The sequence below is a fragment of the Myotis daubentonii genome, chromosome 16 (genome assembly GCF_963259705.1).
Source record: "Myotis daubentonii chromosome 16, mMyoDau2.1, whole genome shotgun sequence".
In the NCBI taxonomy this organism is placed as follows: Eukaryota; Metazoa; Chordata; class Mammalia; order Chiroptera; family Vespertilionidae; genus Myotis; species Myotis daubentonii.
This window is the reverse complement of record NC_081855.1, coordinates 18,719,085-18,746,677: the sequence shown is the minus strand read 5'-3', so window position 1 is coordinate 18,746,677 and position 27,593 is coordinate 18,719,085. Positions and strand designations below refer to the sequence as shown.

The following is a 27,593-nucleotide window of genomic DNA, read 5'->3' as shown; positions in this document are numbered from 1 at the left end:
GGGACGCAGAGCGGTTAAGTAACTTGCCCAAAGTCACACAGCTCCTAAGTGGGGCAGCTATTGTCCGACTTTCTGACTTCAGAACTTATCCTATCCTTGTTTATCTCTATTTGAGACCGCAATGGCATGCGAGGTGGGGAGGGGGGCGGATTTAAAAGGCAAAACAAAAATGTAAAAGTATTTGATGGTGTGGTCCACCCAGACCCACGGTGCCGAAGCCCGGCCGCGGGCCAGTCTAGGACCCCGGGGGACTCCACACCTCGGCGCCGGCGCCGGCAGGTGCACCTGGCTGCGCGGGGCAGGACCCTCCAGGTCAGGACTCACGCGAGACCCAGCGTGGGACCAGCCGCCACGTCTGCGCAGAGCAGGCACCAGGGCCCGTGGGAGGCGGCCTAGGGGAGCGCGGGTGGTGGGCACAGCCGGGGTCGGAAGGGGGTAGGGCGGCCGCCTCCTTGGGGAGCCGCCGGGTCGCGGTGTCCAAGACGTTGGCTCCGCGCCGGGGTGAGGAGCAGGAGCCGCGCATGGCGGCGTGGAGGGGGCCCCAGTGGAGCGGGAGGCTGGGGTGGCCTCCCTGCGGTCACAGAGCTGGAGAGCAGATCTCCCGAGGCAGGAGGCGGACCCCTCTTTTCTCCCAAGTGGGGAGAGGCTGGGGCCTCCGGATGTGGGTGCCTGATGCGTGGGGCTGGGCCTTCCCCCTCTTCGGGGTCTCGGTGTGCCCCGCCCACGGCCCTCCCCCTGCCCCCCCCCCCCCAGTATGTTCCAGCTTCTTCCTGTGGGTTTCTCAGACTGCATCTCCCCCAGACCCAGAATCACCCTCAGGCGTAAATTGACCCTATTCCGTGCCCAGCGCTGTGGCAGTCACGTTTGTAGGTAGGGGTAACTTAATGTACGAGATCTGGTGCCTACGCTCCCGCTGGGGAGACTAAACTGGACGGTATTAAACTATGGTTCAGACATGTGCTAATATTTGATCTAAAATATTCGCACTGTTGGAGTTCAGAGGAGGGAGGGCTTTAGGCTGGTCTCTTCCTTGCAAAGGTCTGCGTGCATAGCCTTTTAGGAGTAGCTCCAACAGTCATTTTCTTTGGGAAGCCTTCCAGGATTGCCACCTCCCTACCTCCATCCTTAGGTTTTTCATCTTTTTTAGCTTATTTAACTAGTGCTTGCTTCGTGTCTAATTCATAAGCACGTAATACCTTGTTTCAGGTGTGTGTGTGGGGGGGGGGGGCTGTTGTCTTCCAAGCCCCTCTCCAGGCAGGGACTCGATAGTTGTTTAGCAAAGCCTAATGCATACACAAGAATATGAATTAAAAAGGATTGAAATGGTTAGAAGGTACTAACTGAGCTGAGCCTGCAACAGTGGGAAGTAATTATGTAAGTCAGAGGTTGAAAAATGATGGCCCCCCTGGCCTGGAGATACATTTTCATAGCTCATGCTGTTTGTTTTATTTAATTAGTGGCCAAAACTTTAAATCAGGCCATTTCTTTCACATCCACTCACACAAAAATCTAGATTTTTCAGTATTTCTTGAAAAATCAGATGTGGCCAAACAGGGCCCACATGCCTACATGGTGCTATTAGCAGGAGTTGAGTAGCAATTCACTCCTTTAGACTCTATAAAATGTCCAAATCCCCCGTCCCCACTAAATCCATTGTCTCCCTGACACTGAAGCAAAGTGTCAGTTGTCATTTATCTTCTAGTTTGCTTCATTCCTGATTAACTGCCTGGCCTCTTGCAGCCATTTGAGTTCCTAAGTCCAGATGTAGACAGAGGTGAGTAGGAAGGGTATCACAAGTAGGAGAGTCATGGGCAAACAGATGGAATGGGGAGAAGCATCGTATATGGGAAAATTAGGATTCTAGAGCATAGGTTTGTATTTAGGTGAATTATAGAGTAGAGCTATTGTTATAGGTTGAATTGTGTCCCTCCCCAAAAAAATATATTTGAGGCCCTAATCCCCAGTACCTTAGAAAGTGATCTTATTTGGAAATAGGGTTGTTGCAATGTGGGTAAGATGATGTGAATTAGGGGAATAGAATGGGCCCCTAATTCAATGTGACTGGTGTCCTTTCAGGAAGATGGCCATGTGAAGGGACAGACACAAGGAGAGCCCCATGAAGATTGGTGATGCATCTACAAAGCCAGGAACACAAGGATTGCCGGCTGTCACCAGAAGCTAGCTGGGTGCGAGGCATGGGACAGTTATCCCTCAGGGCCTGCAGAAGGAAGCCACCCTGCCAGCTTCTTCATTTCAGACTTCTAGCCTCCAGGACTGTGAGAATACATTTCTGTTGTTTTAAGCCTCCCAATTTGTGGGACTTTGTTATGACAGCCCTAGGATGCTAACACGGTGTTGTAAGTAAAAAAGAGGCTATTGTTTCCTTTAATAGATGATAGAAAATTCATGGTAGACTTTTTATCATTGGTGCCAAGGGAAGCAGTGTTTTAGAAAACTGTTTGTTCGGACAGTGTTACCAGTGTATGATTTTTATCCTTCATTTTATGTGGTATATCAAGTTTATTGATTTGCAGATATTGTAGCAACCTTGCATCTCCAGAGTAAATCCCACTTAATTATAGTGTATGATCTTTCTTTTAATGTATTGCTGGACCTGGTTTGCTAGTATTTTTTGAGAATTTTAGCATATATATTCATCAGGGATATTGACCTGTAATTTTCTTTCTTTGTAGTATCTATCTGGTTTTGCAATTAAGATAATGCTGGCCTTGTAAAGTATTAGCAAGCTTGCATGTCTTCCCTCCTCTTGAACTTTTTGGAATAGTTTGAGAAGGATAGCTGTTAGTTCTTTGAATGTTTGGTACAATTCACCTATGAAGCCATCCAGTCCAGGACTATTGTTTGTAGGAAGTTTTTTATTATTATTATTATTATTATTATTATTATTATTATTGCTTCCATTTCATTAGTTGTAATCTGTCTGTTCAGATTTTCTGATTTTTCCTGATTCAGTTTTGGAAGATTGTATGTTTCTAGGAATTTATCCATTTCATTCAGATTGTTCAATTTGTTGACATATGGTTGTTTGTGATATTTCCTTACAGTTCCTTATATTTCTGTGGAGTCAGTTGTTACTTTTCCTTTTGCATTTCTGATTTTATTTATTTGGGTCCTTTCTCTTTTTTTCTTGATGAGTATGGTTAAAGATTTGTCAATCTTATCTTTTCAAAGAACCAGCTCTTGGTTTCATTGATTTTTTTTAAGACTCTATTTTGTTTATTTCTGCTCTGATCTTTATTATTCCTTTCTTCTACTTACTTTGGGATTTGTTTGTTGTTCTTTTCCTAGTTCCTTTATGTGTAAAGTTAGATTGTTTGAGATTTTTCTTGTTTCTTGAGGTAGGCATGTAATGCTGTGATTTTCTTTCTTTTTTTTAAATATATTTTTATTGATTTCAGAGAGGGAGAGGGAGATATAGAAACATGAATGATGAGAGAGAATCATTGATTGGCTGCCTCCTGCACAACCCCCTACTGGAGATCGAGCCCACAACCTGGGCATGTGCCCTTGACCAGAATCAAACCCAGGACCCTTCAATCCACAGGTCGACACTCTATCCACTGAGCCACACCGGCTAGGGCTGTGATTTTCTTTCTTAGGACTGCTTTCTCTGTGCACCATAGGTTTTGGGTTATGTTCTCACTTTCAGTTGTTTCAAGGTACCTTTTGATTTCTTCCTTGATCTTGTTGTTAACCCATTCATTGTCTAGTAACATGTTATTTAGCCTCCATGTCTTTGTGTGTTTTCCAGGTTTTCTCTTGTGATTGATTTCTAGTTTCATACCATTATGGTCAGAGAAGATGCTTGATGTGATTTCAATCTTCTTAAATTTATTGGGACTTGTTTTGTGGCCTAACATGGAGTCTGTCCTAGAAAATGTTCCATGTGCACTTGGAAAGAATGCATATTCTGCTGTTTTGGGGTGAAATGCTCTGAAGTTGTATGTCATTTAAGGCCACTGTTTCCTTGTCTTGAAGATCTATCCATTGGTGTAAATAAGGTGTTAAAATCCTCTACTCTGAAAGGTCAGCAAAAGGCCCAAGGCACCCAGACATCTGCCAGATGTTATAGGGATACCTCTTCCCAGCTCTGGTGCGCTGGGCTTAGAAACTCAGTGTGGGATTGAGACCCCATGCTCCTCAGGGGGAACCTTTGCAGATGATATCCCTCTGGAATCTCAGCCACAATCCAGGGGAACAGGGCCAGTCCTTTTCACATCTCCATCCTTCCTACCAGTCTCAATATGGCTTCTGCTATAAATCCTTGGTTTTGCTTTGCTTATGTTACTGGATCTGGACCATTTCTCCTTTGCCAGCTGGCACAAGATTTAGATTTTTGCCAATAGAGGATGTTGGAGGGATAATGCAAGCCCATTGTAAAAGAAAGGGCCTTAGCCAGGTGTGGCTCAGTTGGTAGGAGCACTGTCCATACACTAAAAGATGGTGGTTCACCTTCCAGTCATATAAGTATGACTACTTACAGAACAGGTTGCGGGTTTGATCCCCTGTCAGGGCTGTGTGGGAGGCAACCAATCGATGTTTCTCTCTCATGTTGACGTTTCTCTCTCTCTCTCTTCCTCTCTGTAAAAAAACAAATAGAAAGAAAAGAAAAAGAAAGGAACTTCTCTTCCTGGTGCTTTTTTATTATACACAGGACCCAGCAAATTTCTATCCCTTCAAATAGGCCACTGCCTGAGAACCAACTCCAACTGCCTGCCTCCTCCAGTGAATTTTCCCACCACCCTACAGACCACTCCCACACAACAGCTCCAGCCTGCTCCTGACACATTTCTTCTCTGCCAGTAGGGTGCGTGTTCCTGTGGTAATCACAGTCTCTCTAAAAAGGTCTGAGTCTGGGCCCTCTGGTGTAGAGTCCTCCTCTAGTTTCTTTGTTTCTCCCTCTTAAACTTCCCAGCATAGTGAGAGATGATTTGTGTATTTTAGAAATTATATTATGGCCTACTTATCATTTCAGATTCTGAGACCAGGAATAAGATGAAGGCCCGGAAGGCAAAGAGGAAAATTTCTGAAGAAAAAGATTCAGCAAGGGTTGTTTCAGGAAGACTCCACAGACAGATCTCCCAGGAATGTGGGTTAGTTGAAACCAGTGGCCTTGAACACAGGTCATTGAGGCATTGGGTTAAGCCCCTTAAGGGATACAGTGAGACAGCCCACTTCCCAAGAGAGAGGTATTAGGAAAGTAAATCTCATTACTAAGGAAGCTGTTGCAGGAGGGAGGGGCTGTGAATATAATGAAGGAGGAAAAATATTTTCTGCCAGAGGAAGATCCCACAGACATGAGGTCTGTGGACAGAGCTTCAAACAGAAATCAGAAGTAACTGAACATGAGAAAATTGGTAATATCAAGAAAACCTATGATGTAAGGAGTGTGAAAAAACTTTTAATCACGGCTCAGACCTGATTACAAATCAGAGATTTCATACATGAAAGAAACCTTATATATACATGAATGTGGGAAAGACTTCAATTAGAGCTCTAAGCTGGTCAGACATAAGAGAATCTACAGTGGCGAGAATCCCTATGAATGTAGAGTGTGGGAAGACCTTCAAGATATGTAATGAGTGTGGGAAGGTCTTTAATCAAAGCCCAGATCTTACAATACATCACAGAATTCACACAGGAGAGAAACCCTATGAATGTTTTAAATGTGGACAAACCTTCAGTCAAAGTTCACACCTTGTCACACATCAACAAATTCATTCTGGAGAGAAACCAAGTGTAATGAATGTGAAAAAGGCCTTCCAGCAGTGTTCAGATCTTACTGAACACTAGAGACTCCACAGTGGAGAGAAACACCATGAATGTTGTGAATGTGGGAAATCCTTCATTGGGCACACAGCTTTCCTGAAACACCAGAGACTGCATACTAGAAAGAAAGAAACTTGAATGTGAAGAAGCCTGCACTTCTGGCTTGGACCTTATCAAACAACAGAGAATTCATAGGGAAGAAAACCCTTTGTAATGTACTGAATGTGGAAAAACTTTCTGGGGAAATTCAGATCTAATTTGGCATTGGATAATTCATACTGGAGAGAAACCCTATGAGTGCAGTGAATGTGAGAAAGCCTTTAGCCAGAGGTCTTACCTTGTTACACATCAGAAAATTTATACTGGAGAGAAACCCTATCAGTGCAAAGAATGTGGGAAAGTCTTCCGGCAGCGTTCACTCCTTAATCAACATCTGAGAATCCACAGTGGTGAGAAACCCTATGAATGTAAGGAATGTGGAAAAACATTCATCCGGCACACAGTTTTTCTCAAACATCAGAGACTTCATACTGGAGAGAAAGTTAAAGAAAGTGAGAAAACATTCAGCAAGGATGAGTTGTTTAGAGAAGAGCAAAGAATTCACCAAGAAGAGAAAGCTTATCAGTGTGGTAGAACTTTCCAAGGCAGCTCAGACCTTATCACTCATCATTTAACTCATATGGGAGAGAAACCATATGAATGTAAAGAATGTGGGGGAACTTTCCATCAGGACTCAGACCTTATGAAACATCATAGTATTAACAGTGGAGAAAAACTTACATTCAGCTCGGATCTTATTAAACACTATTGTGTTCATACTGGAGAGAAATCCTATGGGTGCCTTGATTGTGGGAAGGCCTTCAATCAGAACTCGCACTTCATTTAGTCACCAGAGAATTCACACTGGAGAGAAACTCTTTGAATGTCGCAGATGTGGGAAGGCCTTTAGTGAGCACACAGCTCTTAAACATCAGAAACTTCACACTGGAAAGGAACCTGGGGAATGTGAGAGAATCTTCAAGCAGGACTTATTCTAGTAGGTAACAGAAACCTAATGAATGTAGAAAAAGCCTGGTAGAGACCATATCTTATTGCACTATAGAGGATTTTTATTAATGAAAACCATTTGAAAAAGGGAAAACATTAGAAGAATCCTACTAGATGGAAAACATATAAGTGTGATCAGATGGTAAGCTCTTGGACATAATAGCCTTTTCTGCCTCATAATTGACACTGGAGTATGGTCCCCAGGATGTAATTGCTTCAGAATGTCTTAGGAAACTTCTATCGTTATTAAAACCATTAGAAATTAGCAACAACCTTAAAACTAAATTCTTCATGAAAGGAGCCATTTCAATCTTGACTACCTAGTCCAGTGGCAAGTATAAATCTGCTTTAAGTACTTTAGGGTGATTAAATCTTTGGGATGAATTCTCCCCCTTAGGTATGTGTTTTACATATGTTCCCTTTTTTCTTCCTTATAAAAATACTAGTGGCCCAATGCACAAAAATTCATGCACTTGGCAGGGGAGGGGGGGGGCGTCCCTCAGCCTGGCCTGCCCCTCTCACAGTCTGGGAGCCCTCAGGGGATGTCCTATTGATGGCATAGGCCCGCTCCCTGCAGCCTGGCCTCCCTCTACAGGAGGCGACCGGGCCCATCAGGGGAAGGCACCACCCCCATCACCCTGCCACTGCTGCTGCCTCTGGCCTCCCTCTGTGGGAGGCGACCAGGCTGATCAGGGGAAGGCACTGCCCCACTGCTGCTGCCACTGCCGGCCACCAAGGCTGCTGGCCACCGAGGCTGCCGGCCCTCCTCGGCCCTCGCAGCTACTGCGGCTTGTCCGGAAGACATCTGGTCTATCCAGTCTAATTCACATATTACCCTTTTATTAGTATAGATGCTTATACATATGTGAAAATGCTAACTGGAATGAACTACTTGGGAGGAAACAAGAAATAATAGCAGTGAATTGACAACAGGATAACTGAAGGCCAGGACATAAGAGCTAAGCGAGTAGTTTCCCAAAGAAAGAGTAGTGACTACCAGTAGTATCAGGAAATGAAAGAGCAAGGGACAGGAGAGCGAGAGGTTTTGGGAAAAGGGTAAGACTGAGTGCCAGAGCAGAGCATTCGGATGGCATGAGCTGGTGGAAATTAGAAGCATCGGTTGTGGAAGGTCAGGAGATTACAGGGAGAGTGGTTTTGTCTTGAACCGGAACTTTGTAATTGGGCACAGCTTATTTAAGAATTGGGGTCTAAACAGAACTCTGAAAAGAGGTCATTATTTAAGCAGCCAACTAATTTGGTAATTAGGCCCTGCCTGTTTGTGCAATCAAACTCAGTCCTCAAATATTTCTTGTACTCTGAACTACTGGCAGATTGTATATGAATTTTCATGAGTCAAATAAGAAAGCTACTGACAGGGACAGTAGTGTAAGGCAAGGATAATTTCAACCTCATATCTTTCCTCAGTGGGAGTAGCGTGGGAGATGCACGAAAGGGATCAGTGGTTCTCAGTTGAGATGCTTTTGCCTCCAGGGGACATTTGGTAATATCCAGAGACATTTTGGTTATCACAACTGGGAAGAAAATACCGGCATCTAAAGACCGGGAATGTTGCTAATATCTTAAAATGCACAGCCCTGCCCACACCGCCCCCCGCCCCCCCCCATTACCCCCCCAACAAAGTATTATTAGGCCCAAGTGTCAATAGTGCCATGTTTGAGGAACCCTGCCCATAGACATTTAGAACACCAGTCACCTGGGGCCATTTAAGCAAGCATTTTCATGTGATGTGGGCAGTAACAGAGCACCCCCAGGGGAGCCCAGAGTCAGATAGAAACCTTTAATTTGATTAACTGCTTTAAGTGGCAGTCTGGTGTAGGGCAGGGAGCACAGAATGGGTTTGAATCCCAGTATGACATATTGGCTTCAAGATTGGAATAAATTATGTAACGCTTCTGATTTTAATTTTCCTTAATAATAAAATGGTGATAAAATAATCCACCTCATGGAGTAATTGTGAAAACTGAAATTTACTGTTGACACATAGAAGGGCGTCTGGAGCTCTAGTCATTTTAAAACAAGATGAAGTATTCAAGCAAAATATAACATGTAGAAGATACAGTGCTGTCTTGTGACTGGTATGAAGAATACGACCTGTTAAAGTTCAAAGCACTGGAGGCTGTGACGTCCCCAGAGGGACATCCTGGGGTCTTGGTGTGGAGAAGCCCACCCACGCCACCCCTGAAAGCTGGCTGTGGATGGTGGTACAGAAGCCTGCCTACCCCCATCACCTGCCTCAAATGTTAAAGCTCCTTACTAATCCCACAGGAAGTAATAATCTTATACATGAGAATATCTTTAAATATATTTGGGAAGCAAAAGAAATTCAAAATAGCTATTATCAGTGATACACTTGGATTAAAAATTAAAGATATTAACATTTTTTAGTTATCCCAGATTCTAACTAATGGAAAGCTTTAGTTAACGGACATTTAGCATTCTTTTTTTTTTTTAAGAAAGGAATCAGTACCCATGTCTGTGTCCTTTACCTGTATGTACAGTGCTGTACAGTGAGAAAGATGTTTATAAGGATAAAGAGGATATTGAAAGGGACTTCAATTTAATTTAATGCAGTAGTTTCTAACTTTCTAAATATCAGGCCCTTCTTTTTTACTCTCCTGTGCCATGTTTTAAAATCTTTTGCTTACCAAACTGCACTTATTAAAGAATGAGTTCTTTTTGTTATTCAAATGCATGTAGTATAACCACCAATCATGCTTCTGATTGGTGTAACATAACCAGATCTAGGTATTAAAATTCCAACCCAAAGCACATTCCTTAACTTTTCATTAGTCTTTTTATCCCTTTTGTGGGCAAATATATAATTTGCTTTGGGCTTTTAAAAATTAACTATTGCTTGAACACTTCAAATTGAAAACTAACCTTTTCATTTCATCCCTGATAGAGCTTGTACTATATTGAATGTATTGGACTTTTGAAAGCAGAGGGAGATTTTTGTTATGGAAATGCTTTCAACTGTAAATGTTAAAATAAAATAAATGCACGAACTAATTATTGAGTGCCTAATATGTGCTGAGGGCCATAGTTTGATAGGGCTAGAGAAATACAGTTCTTCCAGGAGCTTACAATGCAGTGGCAGCTGAGGGAGGGCAAGAGTTAATCTGCAGATAAGTGGACAATTTATGAAATGAAGATCCATCCAAAGCTTTAGTGGAATTGAACGTAGTCGTGTCCAGTTTGTACACCTAAATTGCACAGAATACTATCTACCTGTTAGAGAGCAGCCTGCACTGGAACTTTGAAAAAAAAAGAACCTAAAGGATAAAAATCTGCCTACATGAGACCTTAAACAGCTAAAGACCTAAACTCCAGGAGGATCAAGGCAGGCACATTATCAAGTCTCTTTAAGGAACAGTTGTGACTGGGAAGTGGATTAAGAGGGGTTTCTCTATATAAATATTTCATTAGGAAACAAGATTCTTGGGGAGAAAGTAACCCAATAATCTGCCAGTTTAGTCCGTTTTTCTCAATTTTTGATGTCCTTAGAGTGAGGCCACTGTTATCACCTCTTGCTTGTGTTATTTCTAATATTCCTCCTGCTTCCATTTTTCTACAGAGCAACCCCAATGTCCTTTCTTTAGAACAAATCTGGTAGTGCCACTCATCTCTAAACTTCTGCAGTGCTTTCCCACTAACCTGAGCCTGAAGCCCAGTCCTTAAAGTGACACACATGTTCTGATATGGCTCCATTCATCCACTCATTTAGTAAATATTTATTGAGCTTCAATATGTGTCAGGCACCGGGGGGTACAAAGAGGGGTGAGCAGAAATAGACAACCGTCTCGACCCTGGTGGATCAGAGGTGAGATTAATTAGAATCATAAGTAAATTAACACCATGGTAAGTGCCACAAAGGAGAGGCAAGATACTGCATGGGGTCTGACCTAGTTGGGGAGGATTTTCTGCAACGTGCTTACCTTCCTACATCCAATATTTACCTCTGAACTATCTGCAGTTTCCCAAGGACCTGGGCCCTGCCCTCTTACCTGTGGCCCTTCCACAGCTGTTCGCTCTACCAGGAAAGCTCCCTCCCTCCTTAACTCACTCTAGTCTTTTCTTAGCATTTCCTATGTGCTGCTGGGTACTGTGATAAAGACTTAACTCCAATTTTCTCTTGCGTTCTTTGCCTTGGCCTTAATTGGTGAAAACGACTGTTTTTCTAAACAGGAAACTAAGGTCAGGAAGGCGAAATAACTGTCAGCTCTGTGCCCAGAGATGGTGCGGAATGCGGCCAGGCACCATGCACTGCCAGTCCCCGCACAAGGCAATCTCCCTCAGGACAGAGTGCAGGGGAATGAAGGGTACCAGGGCTTGCTGCATCTCGAAAGGTGTTTATGAGGACTCAGAAACTAGTTATGAGGAACTTCTTTAAAAATTTAATTTTATTCATTTCAGGGAGGAAGGGAGAGATAGAAACATCAATGATGAGAGAGAATCATTGATGGGCTGCCTCCAGCACACCCTCCCGCCCCCCCCCCCCCCCAACTGGAGATCGAACCTGCAAACTGGGCATGTGCCCTGACTGGGAATCGAACCTCAACCTCAATCAGGTCGATGGTAAATTGCTCAAGTCGCTACTAGATTGCTCATGTCCTCACCAGCCTCTTAGTGTTTAGCCCCCGAACCCAGAACTGGTCTCATTGCCTAACAGTTGCTCAGCAAGTGGCTGATGAATGTGCATCCATCTGCATGCACTACTGAGGCTCCTTCCTTGGGTTATTACCAGAATCGTCCTATGCCCTGGTTTCAGGCTCAATCCCCAAAAAGAGGTGTGTAGGAGGAAGCCCATCAATGATTCTCTCTCATCATCGATGTTTCTCCTCCTCCTCCCTTCCTCTCTGAAATCAATTAAAAAATATATTTTTAAAACACACACACACACACACACACACACACACACACACACACGAAAAAGAACCTCCAAATTCTCAGAGTATCTTACATTAAGTTGTTAATCACGAAAAACTACACACAGAGACACAAATAGGTAACACTTGTCCCATTATGAAAGGTAAAGGACCTCACTAAGCAGAACAGAAGATCAAGGACAGAGTGATCAGCTTATGCAAAACCAGACACTAACAGACACAACAGGGTGGGGTACTAAGGTAAGGGTGACACTTACAGGATAGGGACTGTTATACAAAATCATATTTAGACCATAATGAAACAATGTACTTTAGAAGAAATACTTTACTTATCCAAAAGTTAGCATACCAGTAAAACCGTTTAATTAGGGGAGGAGGAAAACATACATGAACATAGCTGCAAAAATTCTGAAGGTCTTTGTGGGAATTTAGGCGGCCTTTGAGATTATGAGACCTGGTTTTTTAAATGGATCTAAAATTTAAAAAAATACACGTTTTTTCTCTTCCTTGATAGAATTTTACTTGCACAAAATCGTACCTACCAGTCAACATTATGGTCAGGTTTTGACTCCCAAGTAAATTGAGAGGGAGGGAGGCAAACGAGGAGAAACCCAGAGGTAACGGAGGTGGACAATAGCAGAGAATGAGGTTACTGGATGTGTGGAAACAATTAGTACTATTATAACAAGGTGAATTTTATAGTACTATGTGGAAATAATTTCATTCACCAGAATTCCTCGTTGGAAGATTCTACTTGAAATGAAATGTGAGACCTACCCCCCAATATGCTCAGATGCATACAAGTTGGTCACCTAATTGCCTACTAACGAATGTCCCAATGAGTGGATTGTTAACTGAAGGATCTTTTCTTTTGCTGAGCAGGGGGTGTAAGAAGATAATTGCGCTGAGGGCAGGGCTTGGGTATCTGAAGAAAAAAAGGGGGGAGCCAAGGTGACAGAGCCCTGAGGGAGGACCGAGAAAAACTTCAGTGGCGGTTTGGCCAAGGGACGTCGGAGGTCAAATGTCTCATAGGGTGTGAACCCACTTCTCCGCCTCTTACGCATCAGCATCTTCAGGAAAGTCATATTCCTCATGGATGTGTTTGTGTGAGGGATTCTTTGGGGGAGCTTGGAGAGGTGCTGGGATCTAAATTAAGGGCTGGTAAGGGTTGAATGTGGAAATAAAATATGCAAACACAGAAATCAGAAGTTAAAGGGATAGGTCACACCGAGGTTTCCTGTGAGAAAGATATGATCTGGGTATAATTCAATTTGAGCTTGAGATTACACTGCACTTGTAATCACCCTACAGAAAGAGGTAAGTTAAAGAACTTGTGCTAATTTCACTGTTAGAGGCAGAAGTACCTGAAAGGATGTAGAAACTGTGAAATCAACTGTTTATTTGTACAGGCTTTTCTCAAGCCAAAGGTATGAACCTGGGAAATCATATACTGGGGTACAGAACAAATCCACTTGGTGGGGTTTGGCTGTGACCAGTTATTTTCCAAAGTACATGATATAAATCCTTTATATTCAAGTCCATGAAGCAATAATAATACAAAATGTGCGAATGTTTTCAAATAAGTCAGTAATAGATCCACCTAGCCACAGCACAGCGGTTAAGAACACAGACCAGGGTTGGAGTTTGGGCTCTTACCAGCTGTGTGATCATGGGTAAGTTACTTAACATCCCTCCTGCCCCTCCTCATCTTTTAAACTGGAGTGGGACTACCCACATTATTGATGGGTGTGCAACTGTAAACCAACTAAAAAGCATTCAACTCAACACTTAAAACAGGTGAATTTTATGGTAAGGAATGCTCAAAAAGCTGTTTTTAAAAAGACTAAGAATACCTAGATCATAGATATGCTGTGAAAATAAAAGTGTAAACTGGCATTGTGCCTGGCATATAGGAAACACAATAAATACTAGTGATTAGTATTAGAATAATAAAGAAAAAAATAAAAATAGAACACTTAAGGTTTATAAAGTTAGATTTTAAAAAGAACCAAAGAACTACTGGATTGGTTTAGTTCAACTCCCCTCATTTTAGAGAAAATTAGGAACCAGCAGGTGAAGTGCCTTATTCAAGGTCTAGCTCTAAAGCCAGACCCTGAGACTGCCAGGTCCCCATTAGTGCAATTCCCACTCCCACCCACTGCCTCAGAAACATGGACACGTGAAAAAATGAGGATGTGTTTCCTTAAAGGAAAATACATAGGAGGAACACAGAAAATTCATGTAGAGATGCTGAAGAGAGATAATTCCAAGGCCAAGGGCAAAATGAGAAGAGGCCTATCAGTCCATTGGGATCCAGGTCACGAGAGTATTAAGTGCTTTGGCAAGGTGGCCCTGGTCAGTCAGGTGAACCGGTTCACCACTGTGGCCAGGTGCCCGGTGACAGTAAAGCTGCACTGTGCTCTCTGCTGCTTCCTGACATGGTATCTGTCCGCAGAGCAGGAGCTGGGGCCAAAAGTGAATGCAGCCAAGTTCTTGGGAGCAGTCAGCCTGAGTAGCCCAGTGTGAAACAGCTGCTAAACAGCTGTTCTGCCCATGCTGAATAGTCTGGCCTCACATGTTTTTCATCCCCTGGCCTTGCTCACCAGCCCCTCTAGATTCTAAGGGCCTTTACTTATGATCCTATAAACTGCCTGTCAGTTTCCTCCATCCGGGAAACCTTTTTGAGAAGGAGTTATTAAATGACCCAGATTTCCATTTCATTAGTGCTGCCATCTTCATTGGGAACTTGATAGCATGTTTGAAAGATTCTGAAGCTAATAAAAGCTTACTAAATTATTCCAGTGCTAATTGTTGGGACAAGAGAACAAAGTGTGTCTTCTAGGCTGCAACTTTCTAGCACTTTAGGAGCTAACATTCAAAGAGTTGACTCCCATTCTTAGGAATCACATTCCTCCAGTTTTCCTGAGGAGTACAAATTGAGGCTAGATGGCTGGTATGTAGACCCCTAAAGGTATGTGACCCACTAGGGGAGGAAGAAGAGAAGGAAAGAGGGGCAGAGAAGAATTAAAACCTGAAACAGCTTTTATAACTTAACTCAGTACACTGAAACTTCTAAATGAATAACTCATAAAAGTGCCTCATACTATTTGACCAAATGTTTAAATTAAAACCAGATCAGAGGAGGTTCTGTTCATTCATTTGATCTGAAAAATTGGGGTGTAGGTTATGAATAAGTCTAACTTCAGCTTTTCCACAGAAAGCCTTCCTATTTTGCAAATCAATCCATACAGTGAACACTTTGATGTCGTAGGAGGTGAGAGCTCCGACTAAAGGTCTTCTGACATTCTTGGCACTCGTAAGGCTTCTCTCCAGTGTGAATTCTCTGATGGATGATAAGTTGAGAATGCTGGCTGAATGTTTTCCCACACTCATTACATTTATAAGGTTTCTCTCCAATGTGAATTTTCTGGTGGAGAAGAAGCTCAGATTTATCCAAGAAGGTTCTTGCACATTCATTACACTGATGAGGTTTCTCTCCGGTATGAATTCTCTGGTGGACAATAAGATGGGAAGTCCGCCTAAAAGCCTTTCCACACTCAAAGCATTCATAGGGTTTCTCTCCAGTGTGAATTCTCTCATGTCTAAGAAGTTCTGAGTTCCCCCTAAAGGCCTTCCCACATTCTTTACACACATAAGGCTTCTCACCGGTATGAATTCTAATATGTCTAATAATCTCTGAGTTCTGGCCAAAAGTTTTTCCACATTCATTACATTCATATGGTTTGTCCCCTGTATGAATTCTTTGATGCCGGATAAGCTCAGAACTCTGACCAAAGCCTTTTCCACATTCGTTACAAAGATATGGTTTTTCTCCAGTATGAATTTTCTGGTGTCTAATAAGGCCTGAGCTATGCTTGAAGGCTTTGCCACACTCGCTGCATTCATGATATCTTTCTTCAGTATGAATTCTCTGATGCTGAATAAGCTGTGAACTAACCCTAAAGGTTTTCCCACATTCATTACATTCATATGGTTTCTCTCCAGTGTGGATTCTTTGATGTAGAATAAGGGCTGAATTCTGACTGAAGGCTTTACCACATTCTTCACATTTATAAGGTCTCTCGCCAGTATGAATTCTATGATGGTGGATAAGATGTGAACTCTGAATGAAGGCCTTTCCACATTCATTACAAGCAAAGGGCTTCTCTCCAGCATGAATTCTCAGGTGCCTGCGAAGGCTTGAGTTAGTTCCAAATGTTTTTCCACATTCTTTGCATTCAAAGGGTTTCTCTCCACTATGAACTCTCATATGCTGGATAAGATGTGAATTCTGATTAAAGGATTTCCCACATTCTTTGCATGTATGAGGCTTTTCTCCCAGAGAACTTCTCTTTGTTTTGTTAGGTTCTAAATTCTCTATGAAGTTTTGGCCAGAGGTAGCAAATGTACTAGCTGTCTGTGATGTAATATCTCCCTGATGTGTAATCAGGTTTGGGCTGGGACTGTAGACTCTCTCACTTTCATTCTCCTGGTCTTTCTCACTTGAGGGTGATTTCTTAAAGATAATCAGCCCTGACTCAAAGTCTCTCTCCTCAGGAGACATCTGCTCCATAATCTCTTCTGTGGACTCTCTTGAATGCCCTTCTGACAAGCTGTCTTCACATGCCACTCCAAACTCGTGACCCTCGTAAACTACCTTTGGAAGTTTTTCTAATGTTGCCCCAGGTGGCTCAGATTCTTCAGAAATTTCTTCCTTGGGAATTACCTCCTTGTTCTCAGTCCCCATCTTACAATCTGCAATGAGAGAGAGTATGTGAACTGGCCATATCATATCTAAATGAAGCTAATGCTAGAGGAGTATGGAGCTTTAACATGGCTCTGACAACACTCAAAAACAGTCTTGGATCAATAAAAATTAATTAGTGGGGGGAAAAACAGTCTTGGTATCTGGTGAACTTGTAGAATGTAATTGAAGAGAAGAAAGATGTTTATAATTATGGTGGACATGCTAAACAAACAGCATATGCTGACTGAAAAGAGTGAGAGAAATTATCAGAGGAAGAGAGTTAAGGAGAAAAACCGGAAATGGATGGTAAGGAGGTGCTGATAAAAATTCCATAACATTAACAGTGAGTTGGGGGAAGAACTGAGGTTTGGCAAGAAAAACATTTAAGGAAAATGGTGGCTATATTAATGTGGATGGATCATGAGAATTCTCGCTTCATACTAAACAATGTTTTACAAAGTATCATACTTTAAAAAGATATTAGCTTGTAAGAACATGTAATAAATAACTTCAAAATGCAATGGGTATTTAATTTTAAAGTGTGCCTTTAACATTTATGTAAAACGTTTTTTGTACTCATTCTATAGAAACTTATCTGGCCACTGGGTAAAGCTAGCAATAAAACTACTGGTCCGCAATGTGTTAATACATGGTATAGAAAAGGTTGGGAGAAGGGGCAAAAATGACTAACACAAACAACTTTTCGATTTATAGAAAAGTAATCAGAAAATGAGTAGCAAGAGAAACTTCCTGAGCCCAGTCCTGTGGTACTACCAGCTTTACAGAAGAGGGGATTGTATATGTACCCATTCAAACAGTTAACATGACTTAGCTATAACTAGCACAAGGGTAGTTACTTCTGCCTTTGACTCCCTTACATTTGGATGAAGTAAGGTTCCAGCTTAATTGTCTCCAAACAGTAAATTGTATAAATAACTATTTTTCTCTTCCCTACTGATTTGAAATGTCACCTATATCCTAGTCTAAAAGGCTATATATATTTGGGTTAATTTCTGGGTCAATTTTCAGACTCCACTCAGTTCTATTAATCTGTCTATTCCCTCTCTAATACCAAATTGTTCAAACTGCTATAGCTTTATTGAAATGTTCAAAATGTTAGAGCAAGTTCTCTCTCATTAGTCTTCTTTTTCACATATTTACTATTTTCATATTTTTCTACATAAATTTTAGTATAATTTTGCAAAATTTCCTAATTTATCTTAATGTTTGTATCCATCATGTCTCTGTATGAATTTTTTTTTGGTATGTTTTTCATATATTTTCCAACTTGTTATTATTTATATAGATAGCAATGCTGTTGATTTTTGCATACTAATTTTGTAACTGGCCCCTTTATAGAATTTTCTTTGTATGTTTATAGATCCAAAGCCTATACTTTTTAAAAACTTCTAAAAAGGCTGTGGCAAAGATTTTTAGTTGTCTATCCCAATATCCATTCTTCCCTCCCTCATCAGCAACATAATAATGAATTAATTTTGTATAGCAAAAAGCCAAGCTAAAGAAATAAAGTCTCGGCTCTCTCCCCCAACCCCCACCCCCAGAGCACAGCCATTCAAATCTTCTTTTTAAGTGTACTTTCCTAAGCAACAAGGGCCTTTTGCTTTTGTAACTTGTTTCCTTTGCCCATTTCTTCTACAGCTCACTTTTACTACCTCTGTAACTTTCTACATCAACTTTCTCTTTTAATTTGAAGGAAAAAGAAGAAATTCTCAGACTTCTTTGCAGCTAGGTATTACCATGTGACCAACTTCTGGCCAAGAAGACGGGAAGATGCAAATGAAAGAACACAGGACTTATGGGAGGCCTCCTTCAGGGGGAGAGGATGCATTTCTTCACCCTCTCCTTCATGCTGCACCTGGGGCATGAGCTGATAGTTGGAGTGCTGTCTTGAACCATGAGTACACTGGCATACCCTATGAGAGGATTAGAGCTGGAAGGAACTGGGTCCCTGATGATTCCATGGAGCTCACATAGCAGTCCTGGAATGTCTGCCTCTGTACTTCTTTCATTTAGGAAAGAAATACTTTGCCTTGCTTGAGCTATTATGTGTTTTGTTTTTAATTTATAAAGCCACTACTCCTAACTGGCACAATGGCCCTAGGAATCCAGCTGTCCCAGTCACAGAAGTAAAGTCCAAGTGATGGGAGAAGAAGCGTGGTCTCTGTTCAGGTAGTAAGCAACCTGGAGCTAATATTGAAGAGGCCCTCTGCCTAGGCCAGTGCATTTTTGTACCATAGCAAATCTGAGGAACACAATCATCCCATCAGTAAAAGTGTTAACTGTGAAAGGTGATTCTCAAGGGGGAATGGGCAGCTATGGGACTTTAGTTAAGGCAAGGATCGTCCATTGTCGGTATAGCATTAGGTAGATGTACACTAGTGGCCATTCAATGGCTGAACTAGAAAGTACTATTCCTAGACATAGGGAAATCGGTTAGAAAATTGATGAAGTCATCAAGGTAAAGGGTGATTAAATCTAACTATGGCAACAGTAGTAATGAAAGGACACATACTGGAGAAATATTTAAGAGGACAAATTCTATAAAATTTAGTGTGTAATTGGATATAGATATAAGGAATAGGGAAGAGTTAAAGATGGTGCCAGATCTCCATTTGTTTGAGGAATGGTAATTAGATGAATAGTGGTACCACTGAGGTTGAGAATACTGGAGAAGCACTTAGTTTAGAAAGGAAGATTAAATCTATCTGGACTAGATGAATCTCAGTATATCCATATAAAGGTATCAAGGAATCTATATTTTATATTTTGTATCAAGGAATATATTGTATTCATCTAAAATATAGAGCAGTCAGGACTAGAGATACAGACATGAGAGTATTCAGCATAAATGGTATGAGTATAGTATGACAACTGTCAGATATATACTAAGGACAGAAACATAAAAAGCTAACACTTAAGGGTACTCCAGTTATCTTCCATCTTCCCCTCTAGATTGCTCTACATTTCCCCACCCTGCTCTCTGCCCCAGAAGGCTAACCTATACAGCACATATTAATAAGTCCTCTGGCCTCTAGTTGTGTTCCATCAATGGGGAGGCTCAGCAGGAGGCTGGAAGTAGGGAAGAGAATAAGATCAGGGTATTTACTCTCCTGATTCCTGAGATCACGTTGGGTTGACAGTTTCCCTCAATTGAAGGTCATTACTACTCTCAAGAAGTCTATCCTACCCAAATGTCTCAACAACTAACTGGGTTCCCCAGTAACCTCTCCTACCTCTTATCTCTTATGACCTGGGGCTGGTGATCACTCCACAGTTGCCTCAACACCATGCCCACACACTTAACATTTATAATTAACCTCTTTGCAAATAAACCATCTCCAAATTATTCTAATTTGAGTGAAGTATCTGTTTCCTGTTAGGGCCGTGAAAAAGGAATGGGTGAAAGAAGAAAAAAAAAAATGGTTAGTGAAGCAGGAGAAGAATCAGAATACAGTGTCATAGAAGTCATCAAGGCAATGGCAGAGGGAATTTTAAAATGTCACATGCAGTTGAGTGATCCAGTAGAATAAGAACTGGAAAACGTCTACTGGGACAACTAGGTAGTCACAGATGGTCTGTGAGAACAGAGTCAGTAGAATGACAGAAGCAGAAGCCAGTGACAGTGGAGTGATTAGTAAAGCTGCTGCTTCTTTCAAAAAATTTGGAAGAAAGGAGAGAACCAAGACGAGCAGTAGCATTAGAGATCAAAGAAAGGCCAAAGAAGAATGTTCTATGATGGGAAAGATTTGAATATGTTTATATTAGGAGTGATGGTGCCAGTAGACAGACAGGGATTAAGGAGGAAAATATGTGATTACTGAAGAAATGAAGACCCTGAGAGGCAGGAGAGACTGGGGTCAAGTGGTGAGGGAAAGGGGAAGCGATGATTTTTGGGTGACCTTTGTACTGCCTTTTTTCTCTGCCCAGCCTCCCAGTCATCCTCAGGATGGTAGTTACTACCACCATCCTACCCTGGGGCCTCTCTAGTCACTCATCAGTACAGCCCTGGTAATACCCCCCCACACCCCCATAATACCTCCAACACCTGTTAGGAACTTGACCTCCTATTGGAATCCTGAAGCCTTGGAAACTGTTTGTGCTACTCCTCAAAATAAACTAGAATCTTCTTCAACTTTTCTTGCCTCAGCATTTCTCTTTTCCCATGGAGTGAGGGTGGGCACCCAAAAGCTGGATTTCGCCTATTTGTTGAAAATTATAAATAATGTGTGTCCATATAATTGTAAGAATCCACTGTGGAGAATTTAGCTATCTTCATCCATGGTACCATTTGAGTTGGGACATACTGCCTTAAATAAATTTCTCTCTGATACTGGTACTTGGCCAAGAACAAGTCCCTATCTACTTCAGGCCCCCTCTCTGGCCTTTCCTTTTCACCCTCATCCCTCCTATAGTTACTTCTTTTCCATCATCTAGCTCTTTACAAAGTCATCAATCACGGCCACACCATATGGAAAAATCACTTGTACACCATAAAACAAGATAAAGATATGAAAGTTAGGTAAGCACCTATCTCCAGCTTCAAGATCTGGTTCAAAAATCAAATCCAGCTGAAACCGGTTTGGCTCAGTGGATAGAGCGTCGGCCTGCGGACTGAAGGGTCCCAGGTTCGATTCCGGTCGAGGGCATGTACCTGGGTTGCGGGCACATCCCCAGTGGGGGATGTGCAGCAGGCGGCTGATCAATGTTTCTCTCTCATCGATGTTTCTGACTATCTCTCTCCCTTCCTCTCTGTAAAAAATCAATAAAATATATTTTTTAAAAAAAATCAAATCCAGAAAGTCTTCCCGAACTAAATTTGACCCCATCTGTGACCATTCTTTTGCTTCACATTCTACCAGTGGCACAATATTAATGTCATCTGTTAAATACTACTTTATAGGTATCTCCTCATATACAAATCAAATCAAAGCCAATCTCCATTTGGTTGATTTTCCCAGAGGCACAGCCACACATTAAACCTCATCCTCATATGGAAACACTCTACTATGCATAGCCTAAATTTACATTTCCAAACAGAATTTCCTATCTTTCTGTTTCTCACTTCTTCACTTTTCTGAATTGAAATTAGCTGTTTCTGGAGAGAGATAAGATGGAGGTAACAGCTGAGGGGGAAGATGACCACTCTTGGTCCTCAGCCTGGGGGGTGACAAGCAGACCTCAGCTGGATCTCCATGGTTCAGAATAGAGTCTGCAGTGCTGCAGACCTGGATTGGTTGGGGTTTTTTTCAATGCATCCTACAGCAAGCTTGGAAAACCTCATTCACAAAATACTAATGCATAAGCCAGATACCCACCTATTAATTAACAATGAGAAATATGCTCTGAAAGGACCACAATGCCCAGATGAAAATCTACAATAGGAAACCACATAAAACACTCAAAATTGTTTAGTAAGATTTGAAAATTGTTTAGTAGGCTTGCGATCATAACAAGATGTTTTTTATTTTGTTTTGTTTTGTTTTGATGAATCTTAAATAATGATTCTGGCTTGGAACTAGGCCAGATGCATAAGAATCAACTGGGAAATCTTTTTAAATACTTATTTCCCACCTCAGAACTCTCAGAATCAGAATCTCCAAGGGTGGGCCAAGGAATCTGTATTTTTAACAAATACCGCAGGTGATTCTGATGACCTACCAGGTTTGGAAACCACTGTGTTCGGCAGTCTTAACGACTGACGTTATCACACTCTCCATCTGGTGCAACCATCCCTACCCAAGGTCTGATCTACCAAGTCGCTAACCATGTGCACAGCAGCAGTATTATAGATACATTGTCAGTTCTTGCTCTTTTTTCCTATCCCCATCTTGACTGCCCCTACCTTTCCCTAAACTTCTGAGGGCAGACAGGGAAGATATAATACAAGTGACTAGATCCCTTTTTCTGAATTAGAATCACATTCCTGTTAGGCTTATCAGACTGAGCCTAGATACTGGGACTAGACCTGAGTGTGCCCAATTGCTTAAGTCAGAGTTTACAACACCTTTTGTGATAGCAAATATCACTCAACCCTTTGAACTTACCTGCCAAAAATCATATTGTAATTTGCAGTAAAAAAAATAAATAAATACATAATCCATCATCTGGCAGTTTGATTTGATATTTTAAAAATTTTGTTGAAAGCAATGATTAGGACTTAAATTACAAAAGGCCCAGGGTCATTTACTTACTCAACAAACCCTCCCTTTGTGTATTACCCAGAGGCTTTTCTACCCAGAGAAATACACCACAGCAAAATTCAGGAGGCCATGGGTGAGAGGTGTGTCTTTCTTTTGTAGAGGAGGAAAAGAGAAAGCTACAGACCACAGGCCCAACCTCAAGTACATCGGTGTAAGCAACAATAAATATTGAAGTCAAGGATCTAGAAACTGATTCCCATTCAACAATCCATGTGCCCAACAGATGTTACAGAAAGAGTTTGTGTACATCCTCCATGTATTTCAGTTCGAAGACTGCTGCACAACAGCATTTTGAGCAGAGAATGGGGTAAGCAAATCCTCAGAGGCCAGGAAGTACAGAAGGAATAAAGGAACAGAAAGAACATTCTAACATCAATGTATTATGTGTAGAAGAAGTGAGGGTGCACTGACATTTTGATGTGGAGAGTAATAATGAGCGCTTACCATGTACTGTGTGCTAAGCAATTTATAGACAATAGCCTGTTAACCCCTCACAACCTCCTTATGAGACAAGTATGATGGAGAGCATCAGTGTGAAGAGAAGTCAGTAGGCATCGTTTCCTATCTTTCTCCAGTGACACTTCTGACAGTCCCAGGGCAGCTGAGGGTCTAGAGATATGCATGATGGAAGAGAGAGGGAGTGAGGGACTTGAGCATGTGAATCGGGACACACTTGCAATGACTGAGACAGGGAGTCAAATGACGTGGGGGGAGGGAGGGAGGAGTAGGATGCTAATAGATGGAGGTCACAGAGAAGGTGAAAAATGTGGTGAGCACAAGGAACCAAGGACAGGCATCCAGGAAAATGGCATGAGGTTTAATTTTGAAATTTGAAATGTCAAAATTTATAATACACCAAAAGTAATATCTTTGCAACTATTCAAATTTATGACAAAAAAAAAGATGAGACATTTTGGATGTCAACTTACATATGTGTAAAAGGATACAAAGCTTTTCAAACTATTTCATGGGGCATTTGAGAAAAAAGTTTGCAGTGGCCTTGCTCTCAGAGCTCCAGGAGTGAATCCCAACTGAGTTAACCCAGTCAAATGAATACCATCCGCCTTGCAGGTGACTGCTCAAAACAGCAGGAACTGGTTCAGAAGTGAACGTATGTCTTCATCTGGCTCAGTGACAATCTGAGGAAGTTTGCTGGGAGCTTCTAGGAACAGTTTCCTGCCATCCTGAGAGAAATCTCAGGAAGAGACTTCTATACATGGTTGCCTGGAACTGCTACTGCCATTTCACTCCCAAGTTGTGGGTGACGGCAGGTAAAGCTAAGAAAGTTGAGGGGAAATGGAACCAGGGCCAAGAGATTAAGTCAGTCCTGAAACCACTTTACCTGTTGTCTTCCAATAATGGGAGTTAATAGCATGCATTAAGCCAACTTGAGCTGTAGTCTTACTTACATTACAGACAAAAGCAGGCCCAACCTCAAGTACATCGGTTGTAAGCAACAATAAATATTGAAGTCAAGGATCTAGAAACTGATTCCCATTCAACAATCCATGTGCCCAACAGATGTTACAGAAAGAGTTTGTGTACATCCTCCATGTATTTCAGTTCGAAGACTGCTGCACAACAGCATTTTGAGCAGAGAATGGGGTAAGCAAATCCTCAGAGGCCAGGAAGTACAGAAGGAATAAAGGAACAGAAAGAACATTCTAACATCAATGTATTATGTGTAGAAGAAGGATTTGATACAAATCCTTCCCCTGAACTTCTGAAAGGCCAGATACGCACTATCTAGTGTAAGAATCACCTCCTCCCCAAAGTTTTCACTAACACCTGCAGGAAGGAGGTTCTCTCTTGGTCCTCCCACCCAGCATTTCACTGACCTCCATGCCACTTCCTGTTCATCGCTTCCCAAGACCTACAGAATAAAAACTTAACCTGGCTCATAATGCCCTCCGGGTCAGGCCCCTGTCGCCCTTTCCATCACCTCTCCCGCGCTCTCCAATGACTGCTGAAAGCGCAAGGTGCTGCAGTGCAAACACTCCCTATTCTTGAAAGCGCCTTTGCCTTTGCAAACAGGTTATTCCCGCTGCCTGGCCACCTTGCGCACTTAACATCTGCAGGACTCAGCCAAGCACAGACAGTCCCTTCTGTCTTCTTCCCTGCCCCTAAGACTCCTTCATCTTGTAGCAGTTACCTCATTGCATTAGTCTATTTTCATGTCTGCTTCCCTCTCTATAATGTGAGCGATGATGACATTCCAGCCATCTTGGTATTCCCAGTGCCTAGCACATTTCCGGTACCTGGCAAATGTTATTCAATGAATCTGTGTAAATGCCTTCCCTACATAACGAATCTGGGATACCCTTTAGGACTAACTAGATATGTCATTCATTTTGTAGCTAAACAGCCTAGAGCGATACCTGACACATAGCGATGACAATAACTGTTTGTAGAAATGAGTTCCTTTTCCCAGTCGGGGTGGTATTTAATTTAAAGCACTATTATCCTCCTTTCCGCTGTCCTCCCCGTGGTTCCTACAATCAAGAAGCTCTATTACCTGTCTCCTTTCCAAAACTAACCCTCAGAAGCCAATAACCTACCTGCCGGCACAATATGCGGGGGCGGGGGCGGGGGGGAGTTTTTGGCGTCGCCTCACCTTTCCTCCCCGCAGTCTACCTGGGGAGGGTAAGTCGGAAAACCACAGCTCCCACTGGCCCCCACCTCGGGCCGGAGGAAGGGAGAAGCCCTGCTTCCTCCGCCCTCGCGGCTGACAGGCACGGAACCGCACGCTCGGTGTGCGGGTGGGACACGGAGGCCCGGGCTGACCATCAAGTCCAAGGTCACAAAGCGAACCCGGGTCGGGAACGGGCCTAACGCGGGGTTTCCCCTCGGCTCGCGGGCCGGGAAGTCGGGAGCCTAGCGCCCTCCTCCCTCCCGCCGGGACGGAATGAGGTCTCACCGCAGGCCGCCACCGCCCCACGCTCGCTCCGCTCGGGCTCCCGGGGCTGCTCCGCCCGCTCGCGCACAGCCCGCAGCTGTTGTCTTGGTTTCACTGGCCACGGGCACCGGCTACTTCCGGGAGCGGGCGGCGCTCCAGCCAATCAGCGCGCGCCGCACTCCGCGGGCGGAGCAGGTGGCTCGCACGCCGCCGGCGCCTCCTCCCCTCTCCCGCTTAGCTCTCTGCGGCCTCGCCGCGGAGCCTGCGCGCCTCCTCGCCACCGCCTGCCGACGCTGCCCCCGGGGTGGCCCTGTGAGCGCGCCATTGCCCACTTCAGCCCCGGGGTCACTAAGGAGCTGGGTCCTCCGGGTTTCCTAGAACGGCTCCGGGGATGAACTTCCGCCCTGCGACCCGCCGCTCTGCGCGCTCCCGTGGCTCCCTGAGCTTTGACGGCTGGAGAAGCTGGGAGTCGGCTTCGCTTCTTCGCGGGGCAGAAACTGCGGGGCCTCCTTGAACCCCACCTGCATCCCTTATGCCTGAGTCCAGTCAACACGGACCCGCTAGCTCCCAGGAAGAAGCGGGGGTCGCAGGAGGACCTGCCAGCGGTCCCGGAAGGCTTATCGGAGAGGGGGTGAGGTTTGGACTGAGATCTGAAGGTTCACACAACGGGAACAGCATTCTACGCTAGCATTTTTTACGCCTTGAACAAGCACAGCCGGCCCATCTCGCTTCAGAACGTTTGTACTTGTTACTTCCTCTGCTCTTCTTTGCACAAGATTCTTTTTTAAAATATATTTTATTTTGATTTTTTTACAGAGAGAAAGGGAGAAGGATAGAGAGTTAGAAACATGGATGAGAAACATCGACCAGCACACCCCCCACTGGGCATGTGCCCACAACCAAGGTACATGCCCTTGACTGGAATCGAACCTGGAACCTTTCAGTCTGCAGGCCGACGCCCTATCCACTGAGCCAAACCAGTCAGGGCCATACTTTATTTTTATATATATATATTGATTTCAGAGAGGAAGGGTGAGGGAGAGAGAGAAAGGAGAATCATTGATGGGCTGCCTCCTGCACGCCCCCTACTGGGGATCAAGCCGCAACCCAGGCTTGTGACCCCACAGGAATGGATCCATGACCTCCTGGTTCACAGGTAGATGCTCACTGAGCCACCCATGCTGGGCAGATTCTTGTTATTCAGGTGCCCGTTCAAAAGTAACTGGTTGGAGTAGCTTTCCATCCTATCTAATGTTGCCTCAAACTCTGCTACCCCTCCCGAGTGTCAGTTACAGGGAAGGGCTATGATTGGCCCTGTTTGGGTCTGGTGCTCACCCCTGGACCAATCATTATATTCAGGGGAAAGGGATAGTAGGATTAGCCAAATCTGGGTCACTCGTTACCCCAATTGTGGGGTCTGGCTTTTGTGTTCGCCTCACTACAATAGGGAAGGAAGTGACTATTCTCAGAAAGGGATATTGTATATATACAGTGTGTTTCCCCCGCCCCATGTCCCCCAATTGAGCTGGTAGCTCAATGGATGTTTCTTTTCAGATTTAACCATTGGAATTAATAATTATTCAAAGTGTGTATACATTTTTTGGGACACCCTCTTATATCCAGTACACGCCTAGCAGAAAAGAAAACTTTCTCTTGAATTCATCATTAGGATTAGGCTCTAGACTCTTAAGGTCCATCATTTTAGCCACTCTCACACCAATATCCTTAACTTTTTTGACCTATTGTCTGCAACTACCCAGGAAGTTTGTTAACCCTGGGTCAGTTGAAATATCCATTTTCCTTGCCCAGGCTAACTAGTGGGGAAAATTACACATTTGGGGGAAGAGCCCCAGGATCAGTGTATAATTTCCACTTTCCAAAGGTTTGTCACTGCTCCCCAGAAATCATTTTCTGTTTCCCTAGTCAGCTTGCCTACCATTTTCCACGATTGCCATTTCAACCTTCATTCTGCTCAAGCCATGATC

The 27,593-nt window shown here is 43.2% G+C and overlaps 2 protein-coding genes across 2 annotated transcripts; one reads left to right on the top strand and one right to left on the bottom strand.

Annotated features, from left to right (window-relative positions):
• Window positions 1–5,016: 5,016 nt before the first annotated feature.
• ZNF594 (zinc finger protein 594) lies at window positions 5,017–7,207 on the top strand. Its single transcript, XM_059668966.1, is given in 7 exon segments — window positions 5,017–5,163; window positions 5,165–5,396; window positions 5,399–5,482; window positions 5,485–5,569; window positions 5,571–5,925; window positions 5,927–6,673; window positions 6,675–7,207. Coding segments are annotated over 7 exon segments (1,803 nt in total). The 3' UTR covers window positions 6,828–7,207.
• A 4,603-nt stretch (window positions 7,208–11,810) lies between these two features.
• Window positions 11,811–25,848, bottom strand: ZFP3 (ZFP3 zinc finger protein). Its single transcript, XM_059668965.1, has 2 exons — window positions 25,630–25,848; window positions 11,811–16,499 (listed from the first exon to the last, which is right to left on the bottom strand). The coding sequence occupies exon 2, from the start codon at window positions 16,489–16,491 to the stop codon at window positions 14,983–14,985; it is 1,509 nt and encodes a 502-aa protein (XP_059524948.1). The 5' UTR covers window positions 16,492–16,499; window positions 25,630–25,848; the 3' UTR covers window positions 11,811–14,982.
• Window positions 25,849–27,593: the final 1,745 nt, after the last annotated feature.

What these genes read in the sequence shown, in the direction of transcription:
- ZFP3 (XM_059668965.1), bottom strand. Translation starts at nt 16,491, where the DNA reads ATGGGGACTGAGAACAAGGAGGTAATTCCCAAGGAAGAAATTTCTGAA.